General features: G+C 40.6%; 1 protein-coding gene across 4 annotated transcripts in view; it reads left to right on the top strand.

Moving 5' to 3' along the window:
- The window catches only part of MMEL1 (membrane metalloendopeptidase like 1), a 48295-nt gene that overhangs the window by 740 nt on the left and 30231 nt on the right, over nucleotides 1-17324 (top strand). The window contains exons 2-4 of one of the 4 annotated variants that reach the window (XM_087755093.1): nucleotides 7350-7493; nucleotides 8471-8555; nucleotides 16554-16717. In XM_087755093.1, coding sequence (XP_087611219.1) covers nucleotides 16564-16717 — 154 coding nt within the window. In that variant the 5' untranslated portion in view covers nucleotides 7350-7493; nucleotides 8471-8555; nucleotides 16554-16563. Of the gene's footprint in view, nucleotides 1-7349; nucleotides 7494-8470; nucleotides 8556-15639; nucleotides 16417-16553; nucleotides 16718-17324 lie in introns of those variants that run through there. The other 3 variants (XM_087755095.1, XM_087755094.1, XM_009460870.2) reach the window with 3 other exon arrangements.

The following is a 17324-nucleotide window of genomic DNA, read 5'->3' as shown; positions in this document are numbered from 1 at the left end:
GCATTGTCCAATTGCCTCTTAAACACTGACAGGCATGGGGCATCGACCACCTCTAGGAGGACCCTTCCAGTGTTTGACCACCCTCTTGGTAAAGAAAATTTCCTAATATCTAGCCTGAGATGTCTATGTCTATACAATATATTTGCATTGTATAGACAATTGAGCAATGTATAGTTTCTTTTGCCACAATTAATATTGCTGAAGATGTTATATAAGCATGGAAATCTAGACACACAAAGAACAGACACGCAGATACTCAGCTGCACTCAAGTGAAATAACTTCATTACAGAGAGACCATGAATCTGGTTCTCTTCCCACTTATCTGTGCTGACAGATAGGAATAATATCAGTACAAAAACTGTATGAAGAAAGAATCAGTGTTTAAATCAAAGAGAAAACAATCCACATAGCCCCCTGGATTAGTGGCGCCTCTGCTGAGAGAAGCAGTACCAACTTTCTGAATTTTACTATATAGTTTCTGGTGAACTGAGGTTTTCTTAAAGCCCCAAGTCTCCCCATTGTGCAAACTTTTCTCAGGCCGCCTGATAGTCATGCAAAATATTGGGAAGACAATCTAGTTGTCCTGTCTCCCAGGCTAATATTCCATCCATTGGCCTGGGCTGCCTTTTAGGAAGTTTGGGGGGTTTGGGCATGTTTTGTTTTGTTAAGTAATATATATTCTTCTTTGCTGCTCTAAATAGAGCGCATTTATTGCTCCTAAAGAAATTTTTCTTTAAAAATAGGGGCCACATGCATCCCTGCAAGATTGCTACAGAGTTATGCTGAGGAAAAATTTGTTTTCAGGTGCCTATAGCCGCTGTTTCTTTAAGCACCAGGAAGGGACATAACTCCTTATCTATTCCTCATGGTCTAGATTAATGGCTCCTTCTCTCAGCAGATCCTAACTGTTCTCATCAGCATTTTTATTTAGTTCGTTTATCTTCTCTATCCTCTTTCTGTGCCCACTAAACTACTGTGATCAAAGTCCTTATCTTTGCCTGTGCGTAAGCTTCTGATTTGTTCTTTATTTCTCCGTTTTGTGCTTGCTCTTCCAACTAATTTCTTGGAATATCAGATAGATCTGTCTGATTAGTCACAGTGAGAGGGGTTTGATTAGCAGTGTCACTGCATTATGCATGCCTAGCACAGTTTCACACTCACCACAACCCATTCTGACACTCGTTTCCTGGAGTCCTGGGGAGCAGACAGGTTTAAATGTGACCCATCTATTTCAACTACTGCCCAGCCCGTGCACCAAATGGCCAAAAGCACCCCTCTGCCTGCACATCCACATACCTGCACCGCTCTGTTGCACTATGCTTTGCCAGAAGATGCTATCTTCCAAAAAACCAACATGCTGCAGTTTGCAGGGAAGGAGTCCTTTCTGAGTACCCAGCGTTTTTAATAGACGGTCACCATCACTGGCTTTAGTTATAACTCAGGCTAATTGTAATCTTTCATTCAGTGCTGGTGAGGCCATGAAGACCATTTAAGATGCCTTAATAGGATCACTGCACTTGAGTCTGGCTCTAGCCAGACTGCTGCTATCTCAAACAAGCTTATCACAGCAATCAGCAGAGAGGGCATTGTTCTCGCTAGGGAGCTAGCTGTGGCTGCTTGCCTTTCAGCCCAGTCTCCCCCGCCAGCAATAGTTATGCATCAGAAATCTACCAGTATTTAGCAACAAACATCTCCCTCCCCTCCAGGCTGATAAATCTCATTCTTATCTGTTGCCATACCCATGTCAGGGTCTGGGACCACTCAGCTGAATCACATACTTCATTATATACATGCCACTTTCTAACAGGGTATTGTTTCCACTTCTTCCAGATTGAAGAATCTGGGTAGAAAAGCTGCAGTGGTCATTTCTGTACGCTTCTTTAATATTAAGCTGCAATTCATCAAGATTGTGGAGCTGTTTCCAACTGCTTTGCGATGCATCCCTCATTCTGTGCATGCAGCCGATGGTTGAAGTTATTTAGGAAAGGAACTCTATTGTAACCTTTGCTCCTTGAAAGTCTCTTGTGCAACATGCTTCAGGACATATTCTTATGGCATGCCGCTGTAAATGTTAAATAACTGTGAAGAATTCAAGTATATTTATGTGAATCAACACTAATGTAATCAAGAAGAGAATATGGCCTGATAACCTATGTAAATAGTGGAACTGGATACCTGTTGATTTGTAAACCAGCTTGAAGCTACATTCATCCCAAGGAAAGATTAAATATCTGTAGTTTATTCAACTCTGAGCTGTTTACAGACACTACCAAATGTTTCTTTGCTCCCTATGAATTTTGTTCCTTTAAAGCATTCAGCAAACAGCCTGTAATAATTGCAGAAAGCCTACCGTGTTGCACATTGTTACCAGGTAATGAATAATGAAAGAAAACTTTGAAATCATGATCGGGAATGTTTCTACACAAACAATTGCCTGCCAGTCGTGCCTCTATGAAATATTCAACATTCCTTACAAGAATATAAAAGGAAAATCAGATGTGAGAATATTTGCATCACAAATAGTTACACAAGTAAAGTTTCTTGACCTTATGCTCTGCAGTCCAGCAGGCAAAGAACAGCTTAGAAATGATGGCAAATTGTTTGGAATTAAATATTCAACTGGAAGCTTGTCCTCAGAGTTCAGACAGAGCTAAACTTTGAACTTTTGTGATCTCAAAAGGTATTATTTCCTTTAAAAATCATATCCCTCCCATTTATTTCTCCTATTTCAGTTAGTTATGTGCTCCCAGGTACTAAGAGAACCTAAACACATCAGCCAACTTCAGCAACTGATCAAATGCATTTTTGAAGCTGACATATCACCTGGGAAGTCATCTTCCTGACTTTCAGTCTAATTCATTGTGCTTCCCAGATTTAGATCATGGTGGAAATTTGGCTCTGGCTTACAGCCATGCAAACCCAGTAACTTTAATGAGTTTCCGTGTGCATAACTGAGGACATTCCACTTGACTTGCAGAGGCAGATGTTTCACTTTAATGACAGCTAATCTAAAAGCCATTTCTTTTACTATCATTTCCCTGCGGAAGATTAACATGTTGCCATTGTACTGCTGCTGCATCAAGCAATTTCCAATTTGCCAGGGCTCTGAGGAGTCGCTGTCACCATTAATTTAATGTGTTACATGAAACTATCACTGGCATTATAGTCTGCCTTTGGAGTCTTGGCTATTTCAATCATATTTCAGCTAAACCGGTCTATGTTGGAATCTGTTGGTTCAGTCAGCCATTACTCAATGACACCTTAAGGAAAATGACTCATTACTTAGAAGGCACAGCACTCCAACGCTGTGGGATTCTCAAGGCTCTTTCTCCTCCTACTCCTGCTGTGGGTTCCAGGAATTACTTTTTCATATTCATTTGTTCTGTAGGATGCCAAAGAATGCTGCAGACCTGCACCTGCCTCACAGATGTGTACGACTGACACCCCAAGCACAGGGTCAGGGGTTTATTTGGTCACAAAAGTGCTTGGAGGGTAGAAGACAACTGCAGGATGATATTGCTGTTTGTAGCATTCAGCAGCTGAGCCTGTCTGAGAAAAAGTGGGGAACAAATTGCTATCCCAAATGTCAAGGTTAGAGAACACGAACCAGTCCCAGAGAGTGGAAGGCAATCATGATCATAGTGATGTTACTTTCAGTTTCTCACCAATGGACTGGCAATAGGTATGCAAGTAAAAAAACCTAGCTTGTGTTCTGGTCAGCTGCCATTGCCTAGTCTTGGCCTTCCCTTTTGTCATAGCCTGGTGCCACTGCCCCTCTGGGTTCCACACCTCAATACAGATGTATAACCTACACATCTAAGACCCGTGCATCTATTTAATTTTCATTGTTTCATTTCCAAAGTTAAGTTTTGGCCGTGCATCATATGCCCAAAATACCTTGAGACCTTGAGAAGTCTACTCTGTGGTCCTGAGAACCACTGAGTACTTATTCTGCATGCAATGCAAGACTGAGTTTAACCTGCCAGATTAGCTGTGGCTTTAGGTGTCTTACCATCCAACCCAATCATTTTTGTATTTGTATGTTCCCTACATGATTCAAAAAGTCAAGAGCTACAGAGAATAAACTAGCATAAGGATTTCCCCAGAGACTGCGAAGGAAATTAAGAACAGTATCTGATAATAAGTTTGCATGTCTCGTTCCTGAACTGCGTCACGGTAAATGAGAAAATTTAGCTTAAAGCCAGAGGGGGAGTGTAGGAGGGAGCAGAAACACAGGAGGATTTTAATGATTCTATTCCATTCCTGGTTTGCATTTTGTTTTGCCCCTCAGTTGTACTTTCATATCCAGGTCAGTGCTGTGTATGCCTCATGCAACCTAGCAAATATGCTTCACGGGTGTCACGTAGCATGATGTATAACGATCTGAAGTCACAAGGGGGCCACATTTTCAGATGCAGATCAGTAGTGGATGAAATGAAAAACTGACAGTGATTAGTATTTCCCCACTTCAAATGACCATCTCATGGAGCATCTTGATTGCTTAGAAACCTCAGATGTCATATTATAAGACAGTCAAACACTGGTATTATACTCAATATGTTCTCTAAAAGTCACATTAAAATCTTAAAATATTAGGAACACCTCTGAGTGCTGAGTGCTGGTAACGGTGTAGGGATTGTTCTTTCAGTATAGAGTTTTAACAATAGAAACATTTATACCTTGCCTTTTTTTTTTTTTGCAACCTTGCCAACAGTATTTTTGCAATGCTGTTTCTTTTCTCCTCACGCATCATTTGTCTATTCTTGGGCAATAAAATCTACTTACTGGAGAAAACAGGTAATTAGCCATCTACATAAATTGCCCTGTGTCTACATCATTAACGTGTTTGGATGTTTTAATTGATTGCATTCTCAACTGTTTCGGATGGCTTAAATGCCAGCTAATGCAATCCAATTAAGCCTCCTAATAAACCTGAATGATGAACTGCAATATAATCACACATCAAGTAGAGATGTAGAGGGAAATGCCGCAGAACTGACAGTTTAGAATAGACTGCGTCATTTTGAAAGACCCAAATCACTTCTCAACAGGGAAACTTCTAATTGACTGTAACTGGTGGTGGATTTGGTATCCATAGACCTGATTCAACACACCTTTTAAGCACGCGCTTGAGCCAATTCCTATCCACAAAACATTTTTCATAGAATCATAAAACAGCCCCGGTTGGAAGGGACCTCAAAAGATCATCTGAGCCAGCCTCTCATGGGAAAGGGAGCCTAGACAAGATATCTAGCACCCTGTCCACTTGCATCTTGAAAACCTCCAGTGATGGGGACTCTACCATGTCCCTGGGGAAGCTGTTCCAGTGATTGATTGTTCTCACAGTAAAAAAAAAAAAAAAAAAAAATTCTTTCTTCTATCAAGACAAAACCTTTCCCAGTGCAACTTGCACCCGTTGCCCTTGTCTCCTCTTGCGAAGAGAGCGCCTGTGTCCTCTTGGTAGCCACCCTTTAAGTACTGGAATACTGTGATGAGGTGCACCCTGAGCTTTCCCTTCTACAGGGAGAAAAGGCCTAACTCCTTCAGTCTTTCCTCACAGGGCAGGTTCTGCAGCCCTTCAGTCATCGTGGCCCTCCTCTGGACCCTGTCCAGTCTCTCTGCATAAGTCTGTTACTGACTGAGGTTCCTCTCAAGAGCTTCCCCTATAATCGTCCTCTCCATTCCGTAACATTTGCTAAAATGTATTGCCATTTCTGAAATTATTTATTTTCTAGACTTTTCAGACTCATAGGGACATCAGTTTATTCAATTCATAGAAATCTAAAAAGTTTATTCAACAAATATGTGAAGTGATAAGTCCTAAAGGTAAGATTAGGAGTTTTACTTTAAACCGAACTAAACTAAGTAGTAATTTTACCAGAAAACTGCCTTTTAGTAATCTGTGAACAGTCATCTGAGTACCTTAACTGTAGAGTTAAGGTTTCTGAAGTTGACTGTATTGCTGTTATTTTTGTTATGTTATACACAAATAGCAATGCACGTAAGACCTTATTAATGAAGGCTCTAATTCTACAAACCACTCATATTTCCAAAGATTCTCATACTACAGGCATCGCAATAGGGGCCAAAACAAAAAAAAAAAAAAAAAAAAAGAGAGAAAAGCAGCAGAGAAATAAAACAGACAAGGTGGGAAGAAGAAATTAACAGTAAATACTATGGACACTTTCTAAAAATCATCTAGCATTTCTTAAAAATTTTAAAAGCCTAAGTCCTGTTACCTAAAAGGATGAGTTAAGAACATGTGTAGCCTAAAGGAATAAAGAAACTCAGTGGTGTCAGCTTATCCTGGAGAAGGTAGCAACTTGATAATTATCTCTAGGTAGCAGAAATGCAAATGAGATTTTAGGCAATATGGGGGCCTCTTAAAATATTATTCAAACAAAACTAGATAAGGAAGCTAGAAGTTAAATTCATACTGGAATATCATGCAAACTTCCAATAGTGCCCCGCAAACAACGTCAAGATGGCGTAGTGTCTTTCTGTCAGCTCTGGAGGTCTTTTTCTAAGCCCAAACAAAGGTTATAGATTTAATGAAGTAATATGTGTGAAATTCTCTGCTCTGTTCTGCCAGATGCCAGACAAGACATAATAGCTCCTCTGGCATCAATGTCTATTAATCTAATCTTGACTTTGATTGTCTGTGTGACTTTCTTTCATCTGTAAAATGGGGATAATACTCTATTTCAGATGCTTGTCAGTATCTCTTCGTTCTGGGTACAAAGTGCTTTGAAGATGACATTATTTTTACATTTTACGTGATTGTAAAAGAGCTGCGGATTATCATCAAACCCTTTCCCCAATCAGCAATGCTGGTAAAGGTCACCCCTCTGTTCCGTGTCTGACACCCACTTGTTTATTTGTACAGCTGTCTCTGGCGCAAGTAAAGGCAGAGCCTCAGCCCTCAGTGGGAACAAGAAAGCATCCTGAGCATCCCGCAGTATGCGGCCTGCTGGTACAGATTTTGTGTTTACTTTGTTTCTTAACCCTTGCCATTGTCAACAATCAAAACATTTAGATACCTTCCTATAGGCATGACACTGCCAAAGCTTTAGCCCCAGAGTCTTTGCTGTACATTGGAGTCCACATGCCACTTAGGCGCTCTGTACTGCACACAGGGTTGGCTGCTTCTGAGTGAACCATATGCCAGCCAGCTAGCACCGAATGGGAAACTGCCCACAGAGGTGCAGCCAGAATCCAAATCCTTTTCTAGCGGGCAGTCAGGTACCTCTCTGTATCTCCAGAGCCAGGGTCCATTCCTAATGTAAGGCACCTCCAGCAATTACTATGTGAAAGAACTGACCAGTCCTCTCTACCTTCTATCCTGCAGCTCCTGATACTGCCACAACCGCTTTCCACACGAGCGCCGATTGTTCATTCATGATGCAAGTCCAATATATCTTCAGGCTGAATAATGCAAACCTGCTAGCTTCCACAGCAGTGTCCTAATTGTCAGTGGGCATGCAAGAAAGAGGTAAGGTATGGGTGAAAAGGGGAAGTTTGCTAAAAGTTAAGCATATTTATAAGCATTTTGGTAATTCAGGACTTTACACCATGGACAGTCTTGCTGAAACCAAGCGTAACAATTTATTGAAGAGGATCTTATGGTTTGGTCCTCTATGTTCAATTAAATTATATGTGCATGGTGTTTAAATGCATATGACTGTGCTTATATACTCTACATTTTTCAACTAGTCTGAATATCTTTCCTTGGAAAATGGAACTATCTGTCATTTGTAAGATATAAAACTTCTGTCATTTGTAAGATATAAAACAGTCCATTTAATGGATATTACAGCTGAAATTTGTATGTGCTCCATAGCTGGAAATAATTTCAAGTAAAATATCTTAAATTAATTTTGTTTGTAATCCATCTTCCCATATAGCAAAATAATACAAAAATACACCTTTTAAGTCACACGCATGTAATTTTAAAACACTGTGTTATTAAAAATGTAATTGCAATATTCGTCACTGTACTGAAATTAAGTGTATGGAAAATGAGACACTGCCTTTCAGAAGAAGTCTTCCTGCCATAGATACTTGAAAAATCTTTTGGGAAAGAAGTAAAGCGTGTCATGTAAAATGGGAACTTTCCTAAGAATGAATTACTGTAGTAGGAGAGACTTTTCTAAATGCCAACAAGCTAGGAAATCATCTTGTCCACTTAAGGACAGCATTGCTTGTGCCTGCTGCACAATCTGTTTTCCAGTCTAGATATAAAATCAACTGATTTCAAATATGGTGGAAAGGGTTAATTCTCCCCGATAAGTCTCAGAGCACAGCATTTAATTCATTGGGCATTCTAAGCCACCTGTGTGTGAGAGTGAACGTACAAGGGAGAGAGAGAGGGAGATTTAGGCACAGTGTTTTGCAAGACCATTATTGGGGAGAGCCTGTTAAAGAGATCAATGCTGATAATACAAATACGCATTTGTTTCTGACTGCCAGAAAATGTGAACATTCCAATTACATCCCAGAAACTACGCAAGCCACCTCACCTCTGCAGCTGAAAAACATTCTCTGCAAGACAGAGGTAAGACAACTTCACATTTTTACCTGCTTCTCTGTTCAAAGTGCATGCATTTAGAAATTCACTGCAGAAATCATTGCATACCTTTTATACATAATACCACTAACGTCTGATATTTTTTTTCTTCTGATGATGTTCAAAAGATCATTATCTCTAAAGGGAGGGTAAGTGAAGAGTTTTGGAACATCATCTAAACTTCAAGGTTTTCCCGATTCTAATCCGTTTCAGATGTGCATCTACTAGGACTTATTTACACTACACATATCTGGTAGCCAACCAGCTATAAGAAGATATTTGAGTACTGATTTTTTATTTTTTTTTAATGCTAGATGACAGGGTTAAACTGGCTCTTAAAGACAAACCCATTATTTTTGAGCACCTCTGTGGTCCCCGTCCCTGCTACAATAAATCAAAGGGTAGCATCCAGCCATTGTCCTGGAGTCATTCATTGTGCTGATTTACTGGGGGCTAGGCTGTTTGATTGTTTGGTTTTTTAATGTCACCCTATAGCTTCAGATTGTCTTCTGTATTTAAGGTAAATGTGTATACTAGACTCATTTCTATCACAGTTTTGTAAATACTCCTTTCACTCTTCAGAAAGCAACTGCTTAGACTGAGGAGACTGAGGTTAATGAAGATGTTTACTAACATTCAACAGTACTGGAATAGTGCATACTGTTTTGGTTATTAAACAAAACTAGTGATGTTGATAGTAAATCTGACAATTTTAGACATGCATTGTAAATCTTGGTTCAGGTGAGTTTTCCTATTCAGATTAATTCACATACACAGAAGAAATATATCTTTGTATCTGTGTAACCTGAACATTGAAACCGGGGTCACAACAGAGATAGCTATCTTTCCAGTCTCGTGGTTTTTTATTGTACTAAAGACAAAGAGGTAAGCAACAAAAGAGTTCTTAAGCAGTTTCTTCGAAGAGTTTTGAAGCTAGTCTCCATACCCCTGCCTCTCACACACACACACAGAGGAGGTGGTAGTTTGTAATCTGCACTAAAGAAATACAAAATATTTCACATGTAAGTGATTTCGGATCTGGTATTGCACTTCTACCGGTATATGGGGATAGATACAGTTGCTAGATTGTACATGGTGAATAAAACTGACTGACAGGAAGAAGAAAAGAAAAAAAAAGATTTCACACATTTAAAAAAAATCCACTCTTAACTGACCCATCTGTTCTGACTGTGAAATATTTGTTATCCATCAGTAGCAGAATCCAAAGCAATAGAATCAAAGTGAAACGCAAGCTGCAATGCAAGGTAGCATAAGCATGTGCTTTGCCTATCAACACATTCATTTACATTCTTTATTGTGCCCCCGCTAGAATTAAGGTGTCACCCAGTCCTAAAACTCCCATAAGTTAAATAGAACACAATAGCCCACAGTGCTGTTTTCCTCTGTTGAAAGAGGAAAGGGCTCAGAAGGAAATCAGAAAGGAAAAAAAGCAGACATGTAGGACAAAAAAGTATGAAATTCATTGGTAAACTACTTGTCTTTGTGTTCTCACCTGTGGGTGACTTTTCAAAACAAGCTGCTTTTGCTGTTTGTATCAGAGACAAGGAAAGTATCTTTCCACAGAGCAGTTCTTGTTGAATTACTATTGGAAGAAAACTGTCCATCCAACACACGTTACAGAATTTTTGCTTGCTGCATTTTGCAGTGTCCTCCTTTTTGCATGTGTAAGTCAAAAATCCCTATCTATTTATGGTGTTTTTATATGTGCATGCATTGTAGAATTGGGAAATGAAACCGTAAGAGAAGTTTTCCAGCTAATCAGTTCTCATTTCTAAAGCCAGAGTCAAAAACTCTGGTCTATGACCAACAAGTACTAAGGCAACGCCCTTTCTGCAAGATTTGTGCTGAATTTTCAGAGACATTATTGCATGATGAAGTGCAGCGTCCTTTCCAGTCCTTCCTTGGAAGCTGCATCTGCATTACGCCAGTTTGACACTAGCACTGCTGCGTCAAAACAGATAGCTCTTCACGCTTTGATGTGCCAGCCATACCCAGAACACAAAGTGTGGCCATTCCAGGGGAATACATTTGTAGAAAAGTCACACATCATAGCCACTTCACACTCCACTAGGAGTTGCACTGAATTCTTGTGGAAAGTCACATTGCAAGTAGTGGCCAATGCCGGCCCGTTAGAGCCCTTCAAAAGCCTCTGCATTAACCACCTGGTACGGACGTGATGTCATGACAGAAGTTGCATGCCCACGTCACTCGAAAGGCTTTGGATGGCTGCCTAAAACCAAGATTTATATGTGACTTTTTGCACAGGCAAAGTATTCAGGGCAAAGTACGAAACCCTGGCATCCAGAGGTATGCGGTTCTCTCTCCCATCTTAGTATGGATCAGTTTGTAAGGAGATACAAAGTGTAACAGATAAAGATGGCTACCTTGTTTCCATGGTAACAGTCATACTAAAGATGATGTCAGCGCCATGTCCTGTTTGGTTTTGATTGCTTTAGGACACTGAGTTGTTTATACATTTGATGTAGTTGTTTAATACCTGCAGGAGAACCCCAGAGCACTGGCTGGGAAATAACTTACCCTATTGTTCATGCAGTCCCTGATTTTCTTGAGATATACAGAGAGCAGCAACCATTAGAACACCTATTTAGATGACCCAGCACATTCAATTACATCAATACTAAACACAACGAATTGTCTTCATGCAACCCGAATAAGTTGTTGGGAGGTCATAGTCAGCACTGAGGAAAGACACTGCAAAACCTCAGGATGGCAGGGAACTAAATTAGGTAATACATTCTCATATAAGCCTAGCACAGGGTTTTTGAGGTACCCGTCACCGATGGCAAAGCAAACATATACAGAGAAAAGAAACGAACAACCCTTCACAATTTTTATCTTTAGAATCAATGCCTCCTAAACGAAGAGTTGGGAGGTCAGTTTGACATTGTAGGCAACTAAGACATAGCAACTAAACTTCTGAGAAAGGCAGTAGTATCCTTGAATACTATCTTCTCCCAGCACAGTGTCCCAGGTATAGCCATGGTTATTCCAGATCCTCCAAAGGAAATATGAAAGCAAAAATATTCACAGCCCTGAATCAAGTACAGCCTCCCAGGCAAGTGAGGCACGGGCTCGACTATTTGCTCTTCAGGTCTGGAGCTCTCTGACCATAAATTCCTCCCACACTTGAGAAACTTTCCCAAGAAAAAAAAGCATTGCATAAAACCTCCCAACCAGGTCCCTCTCTCTATACTGGAACTGCAGTAGTTCTGTGTGGTTTGGGATGTCTTATGCCTGAGGAAGCACTTCTTTAGTAAATAGTCATATGTGGGGTCTTAAAGTTCACAGTAAAAACATCGCAAAAGAAGGCAGTCGTCCAGATTGGCTGCTCAGGCCTCACCCCCCCAGGATCCAACTGTAAAATTCTGTGATTTGAAGCTTTTTCAAAACTGCAACCGTGCCATTGCAAGCTCTTTACAAATCCAAATTCCAGCAACAGAAGAACCTCCTTTAGTTACTAAGCAAGTAAAAAGGGGAAAATCCTTTCAAAGTAGCCCAATAAAAACAACAAATACCTCATTGCTTCATATGTTTTGCATCTATATTGCTTTGGGGAAAGAGCCTGTTTTCCAATAACTGAAACCCCCTACTGTTTCTCAGTTTCTGGAAGAAGAAATTCCCAGATGAGTGTTCTCCTTCACATTATTGTAAATAGAGACTACACTTTTTAAGCCGATTTGTAAAATAAGGGTCTAATGGATTGTGAACTAGACCAGCAGATGAAAGACTAGTACATGAAAATTTCTGCAGGCAGTGACTGCCATTGTAACTTTGACAAGTCACAACACTTTCCTATGTCTCGGTTTCTGCATTAGGGTATAAAGGAACTGAATTTCTTTTAGCAATTACTGGTTGAAATGCACTGCAGAAAGAAAAATTTTATGAATAATTTAGTAGAATGTAAGATTTAGGAAAAAAAAACAAAACCAAAACAAACAAACAAAAAAATAACAAAAAACCACCCAACTTCCACGTTGCATCAGATCTCCTTTGCCATACAGGCTACAAGGTGATACTGAGACTGTGTCAGAAACCAAAATAGGGCTTTCCCCTTAGAAGCAACGAACGGAACGGAGACCTCACTGCACTAGGAGGGAGCTGTCAAAATGACAGATTACTCTATTTCTGTGACCACACAAAGTTGCTCAAGACAATAAAAATTAATGATTCTGCAAATATGTCCTTTACAGTTGCTGGTGCTTCTCCTCATACAGGAGAGAAGCATTTACTTTTTTTTTTTTTTTTACTTTCTTACAGCACAGCAATTTAAATACTCACTACCAGATTTCCCATCATGAAGAGAAACATCTAATAAAAGCAAGATACATCATTCTTAAATCAAAATCATACTGGCTAGTATTGCTATCTCTGTGTCTATCAATGGGTATTTTACAGCTCATGTCTCCCCTCACAAACTTCAGCACAAACCAGAAATGTATCATGTCGCAAGATCCTCTCACACCCATAAAAGTCCTTTCCAAAATATTCAAGTCTTCCCACTCTCAGCATGTCTATACTAAGGGCATAATTCTGCTGTCATACATAATTACAGCTCCCTTGACTGTCTTTAATATTAGCTCGGCTTGTCCCTCCTTAGAGGGGGAATTTGCCAATAGATCCATCAAGTAGAAGAAAAAAAAAATTTCCTTCTGAGTTAAAAGGTAGGAAAGGATTCTCTTCAGGAATGTCCCCATCAAATTTTCCCAGTGTGTTTCTTCAGCAAAAGTGCTCAGTGGTTTACTTCACCAATACTTTAAGAACAATGACCAATTTCAGCTTCTTTAGTCCAGCACGTGGGATTTTATTATCTGCTTTCTGTATATTCTGTGTAATTGTCTGAAAGCACACACTGATGGTACGTTCATTAGTTGCAACAATTGCTCCTAAGCCTACAGGCTGTTGTGATTGCATTCAGCGCCTGTATTGGCTTTGCCTCACTGCCGGGCACATCCTACTGGCTTCCAGCTGACTTGGTTATACTTGCCTGGAAAAGACAATGCATATATACCTAAGACACTTAAATTATATGCTGTGTTTGCCAATCAGTCTGAATTTGAATCTTAAGAGGATAAAAACAATTTTCCCAATGGAAAATGGTATTAATAGTCAGGCACTTCCTTTACTTCTCTGCAACAACTGCAAACTTCTGGATGACTGCTTTGGGTTGTGCACTGCTATTGCTCACCCAGATGCTGACTTAGCATAGAAAAACAGGTTAAAAAAAAATAATTTAAAATAGGACCTGAAGGAACTTGATAAACTTACTAATCCATTTTCTCCCTTTTCCAACATTCTCTAACCCAAACAGGCTCAGCACTACCTAAACCATTTGTCACTGATACCAGCCTGAGAAGTGATGGCAGAAGTATTCTCATTACAAATATTAAGCAGTTTATTTCAGAGCTAAACTGCAAGAGTAAAAGAAATACAAAATATTTGTCACTACTGACTTTCCAGTCTAATGTTCAGATTAGCCTAACATAACCTTTAGAAAATGCAAGCCAATGACATTGCTACACCGAAAGTTCCTTGTACTTCCTATTGGAAACAGTACACCTTCTCCTCAGCTCTACAGGGAAGCGAAGCCATTAGAGATACAGGAAGAGATTCTTGATATGGTTCCCACTTCCTCCCAAATTTTTTTTTTAAAAAAAAAAAAGGTATCTTCTTTATGGTTAGGTTAATGCTTTTTAAGGGAATCTATGAATTTTCTGGGGACATAAGAGATCTACATTCCTGGTGCTCATATATGACCTCAATTAAGTCACTTTGGGCCACGCTCAAATCATTTATTACAGATGTTACTTAGGACTTTGTAAGTCCTCTATCTCTTGATTACATGGGGGGCTAGGGGCTGTGCCCTGAGTAGCCAGCAGTCCGAATCACTCACAGCATTCCAAGCCCCAGAGACCACGTTAGTCACAACAGCTACAACAGGCATGCGTAGAAAGCAGCAGGAGTAAAGCCCTTAGATTCTGGGCATCTTGATTCCCCACCTGTGAAATGGGCAAAATAATGCCCTTCAATATCTTATAGCCATGTTACAAGAATAGCTACATTAAATCCTGCAAGGCACTTGTCTGCTGCAATAATATGGACCTTAACCAGGTAGACCTTCCTCAGAGCCAGCTACATTGTAAGGTAACAGTAAAACTGTTCAGCAATAAGGAAGACTCACATATATAGGAAACTAATCTTTTGTTAGATGTAGAACTTCCTGCAAACAGAAATAAGAGACCACTTAACTCATCATTAAATGCATGGCTTCGTCCTTACAAGCAACCTTCCTTTCTGTAGCTAGTTTTCACATATGGACGCCCAGGATCTGCAAGTGCATCGATTTCTTTCAGGTCTTTGTGTACTTATACTCCTCTTCAGATGGTGGGATGAGAATAGCTGCCTTCACACTTGACAGAAGCCTAAGATCACATGACTCTGGGAAAAAAAAGGCAAATTTTCATAGGGGTTGTGAGGCAGAGCACTGACTAGAAGAGGAGGCTCAGACTCCTGGCAGAAGAAACTGGCATTCATTGTTTCCTACCCCATTCACGGAAACAGGTCTGCGTTCACATTCTTGGAACATTCTGCGTGTACGTTCCCAGTAAACAGGACTGCCGCAAAGAAATCCCTGCTCTGCTCTCAGCGCTTCCCCCTCAATACACACAAAGCTTGGAGTGCTGGTGAAGCACTCGGGTCAAGAGAGGTACCAACCTTAAAATTTATATAGTGTGAACTTTGGCAGCGAGTTACACTAGCTCAATAAACCAGCCTGCAGGAGAAAAAAAGAAAAACAAAACCCAACCTGCTTCTCTCTCATTCCAAAGTCAGTTCTGGAAAAGAATAAAATAAAACCCAAGGGAAATCACATGCCTATCCTGCCTTTGCTTTTCCTGTCTTTCCCAGTTGTTATCAGATTGATTTCCAAGCAGTAGCATAAAAGAATTCTGGGCATAGCCTGACACAATCTATAAATCGGTGTGTTTTCAAACAAGAAGCTGTTCCCATATATGGCACCCAAAAGCTGCCAGCACTCTCAGAGCCAGAGGGTTTCAATAGGTTTGCACCTATTTTTTGCTCACCATTCTGTGAGCACAGCAGCCAAATAACCTGGCGGCAGGTTTCAGGAAAGCTAGAGGAAACTTAGGAGAAGCTGCAGCAGAGTGGAGCTTGTGCTGCTTGCAGGCTCGGAGAGCACAGCCCTGTCTGCTGCTGCGATGCAACCCCTCCTCCTCCTCCTGCTGCTCAGGAGCATTTGCCTGGAGCTGGGAACCGCGCAGGGCTGAGCTCTGAAGTTTGAGCATGGCTCTGAGAAGACTGAGAAGCTGGAGGTCACAAACTCCTGCAGACCTGGGAGCTCACACGTCTTCTAGGAGCCTTCTACTTTTCAAACCCTTCATCTGTGCTAAGGACGGAGCAGACACAGCTCAAAGGCACTCGCACCTGGAAGGATCTCTTTTTGGATTCTACTGCTGTTAATAGAGCTCTGCAGACCTACTCCTATCCACAGAGGAAAAAGAGGAAAATTCTTTGAAACAGCAAGACACTTTCGAAGTGGGGAGTGGAAGGAGGCAGTTTTTCCCCTCCTTCCCTGTTTGGAAGAAAGGAGTTGCCCAACCTGGTCATGAGACTTTTCCATACTTCCCCAAAGCAGGCTCCTGAAGTTGTGACACTGCACCTCTGAGAACCTAGGGTAGTGTAGCCCAGAACAGCCCCCCAGCTGCACACCCTGAGTGCAGGCAATCTGGAAGGCACAGGAGATGGAGAATGAGGTTGGCAAATCTGTGGACAATCAAATGGACAAATACATGTAATAATTTGGAAGTTTTCTTTCTCTATCTTTGCTTTTTTCCTGCTTCCTTTTTCTCCCTCATTTGTCATGCATTTATCCCTATATTGATTTAGCTGTGCTGTTAATTCTTTTTTACCCTCCCCTCCTCAATTTAGAGTTACGATAATGGGGAAATCAGAAAGTCAAATGGATATTGTGGAAAAATCAACAAAATCTGGAAGGAAATCCTGGAGCTTTGTGGCAATCGGTCTGGCTGTCTTGCTGCTCCTCATGACTTGTGCAGTGGTCGCCCTGGTGATCCTGTATGCCAGCAGCAGAGGTAAGGAACCTGTGAATAATTCTCCTCTTCCCTCTGCAAGCAGCATACAAGTCTTTTTACAGAGCTAAATGAAAACAAAGCCACAGGGAGACAGTGAGGTCACCTCTGTGAGGGACTTGGCTATCTCTGCCTTGTTCCAAGCTTGTGCACAGAGAGGGTTATGCCGGCTTTTATTTCATTTTTAAATTACGTGGTGTAAGATTCTATAGTTTTAATTAATTCTATGCATTTTATTGAATTCAGCATTGTTTTGACGAAGGTAAAAAAAATGTTGCACTATTTTAGAGGGGAAGGCGTGCGTCTGTGCGTAATGCTTGACATTTCCTTATTTCATAGAAGCCCCAGTCAAGATTCATTATTGCCAGGAGTTATAAAGCAACAGCTGCTTAGCAGATCTAAAGGGGCAATGGCTTATTACAATGTGAAAGCTTTTTTTTTTTTTAAAAAAAAAAAAGATACCAGCGTACTGCTGAGAAAAGGGAGACTTTTTTAATATTATATCAGGCAATTTGATCTCTAGGTGAGATTTGGTTTGGTGACTTTCATGCAAACGTCGTGCCAGGAACCTGACAATGAGGCATATTACTTTGAGGTGCTTTGCCTAAAT

This window comes from Nipponia nippon, unplaced genomic scaffold (assembly GCF_047370975.1).
Source record: "Nipponia nippon isolate SJK-2023a ecotype South Korea unplaced genomic scaffold, ASM4737097v1 scaffold_19, whole genome shotgun sequence".
NCBI lineage: Eukaryota > Metazoa > Chordata > Aves > Pelecaniformes > Threskiornithidae > Nipponia > Nipponia nippon.
This window is presented reverse-complemented; position numbering and strand designations above follow the sequence as displayed.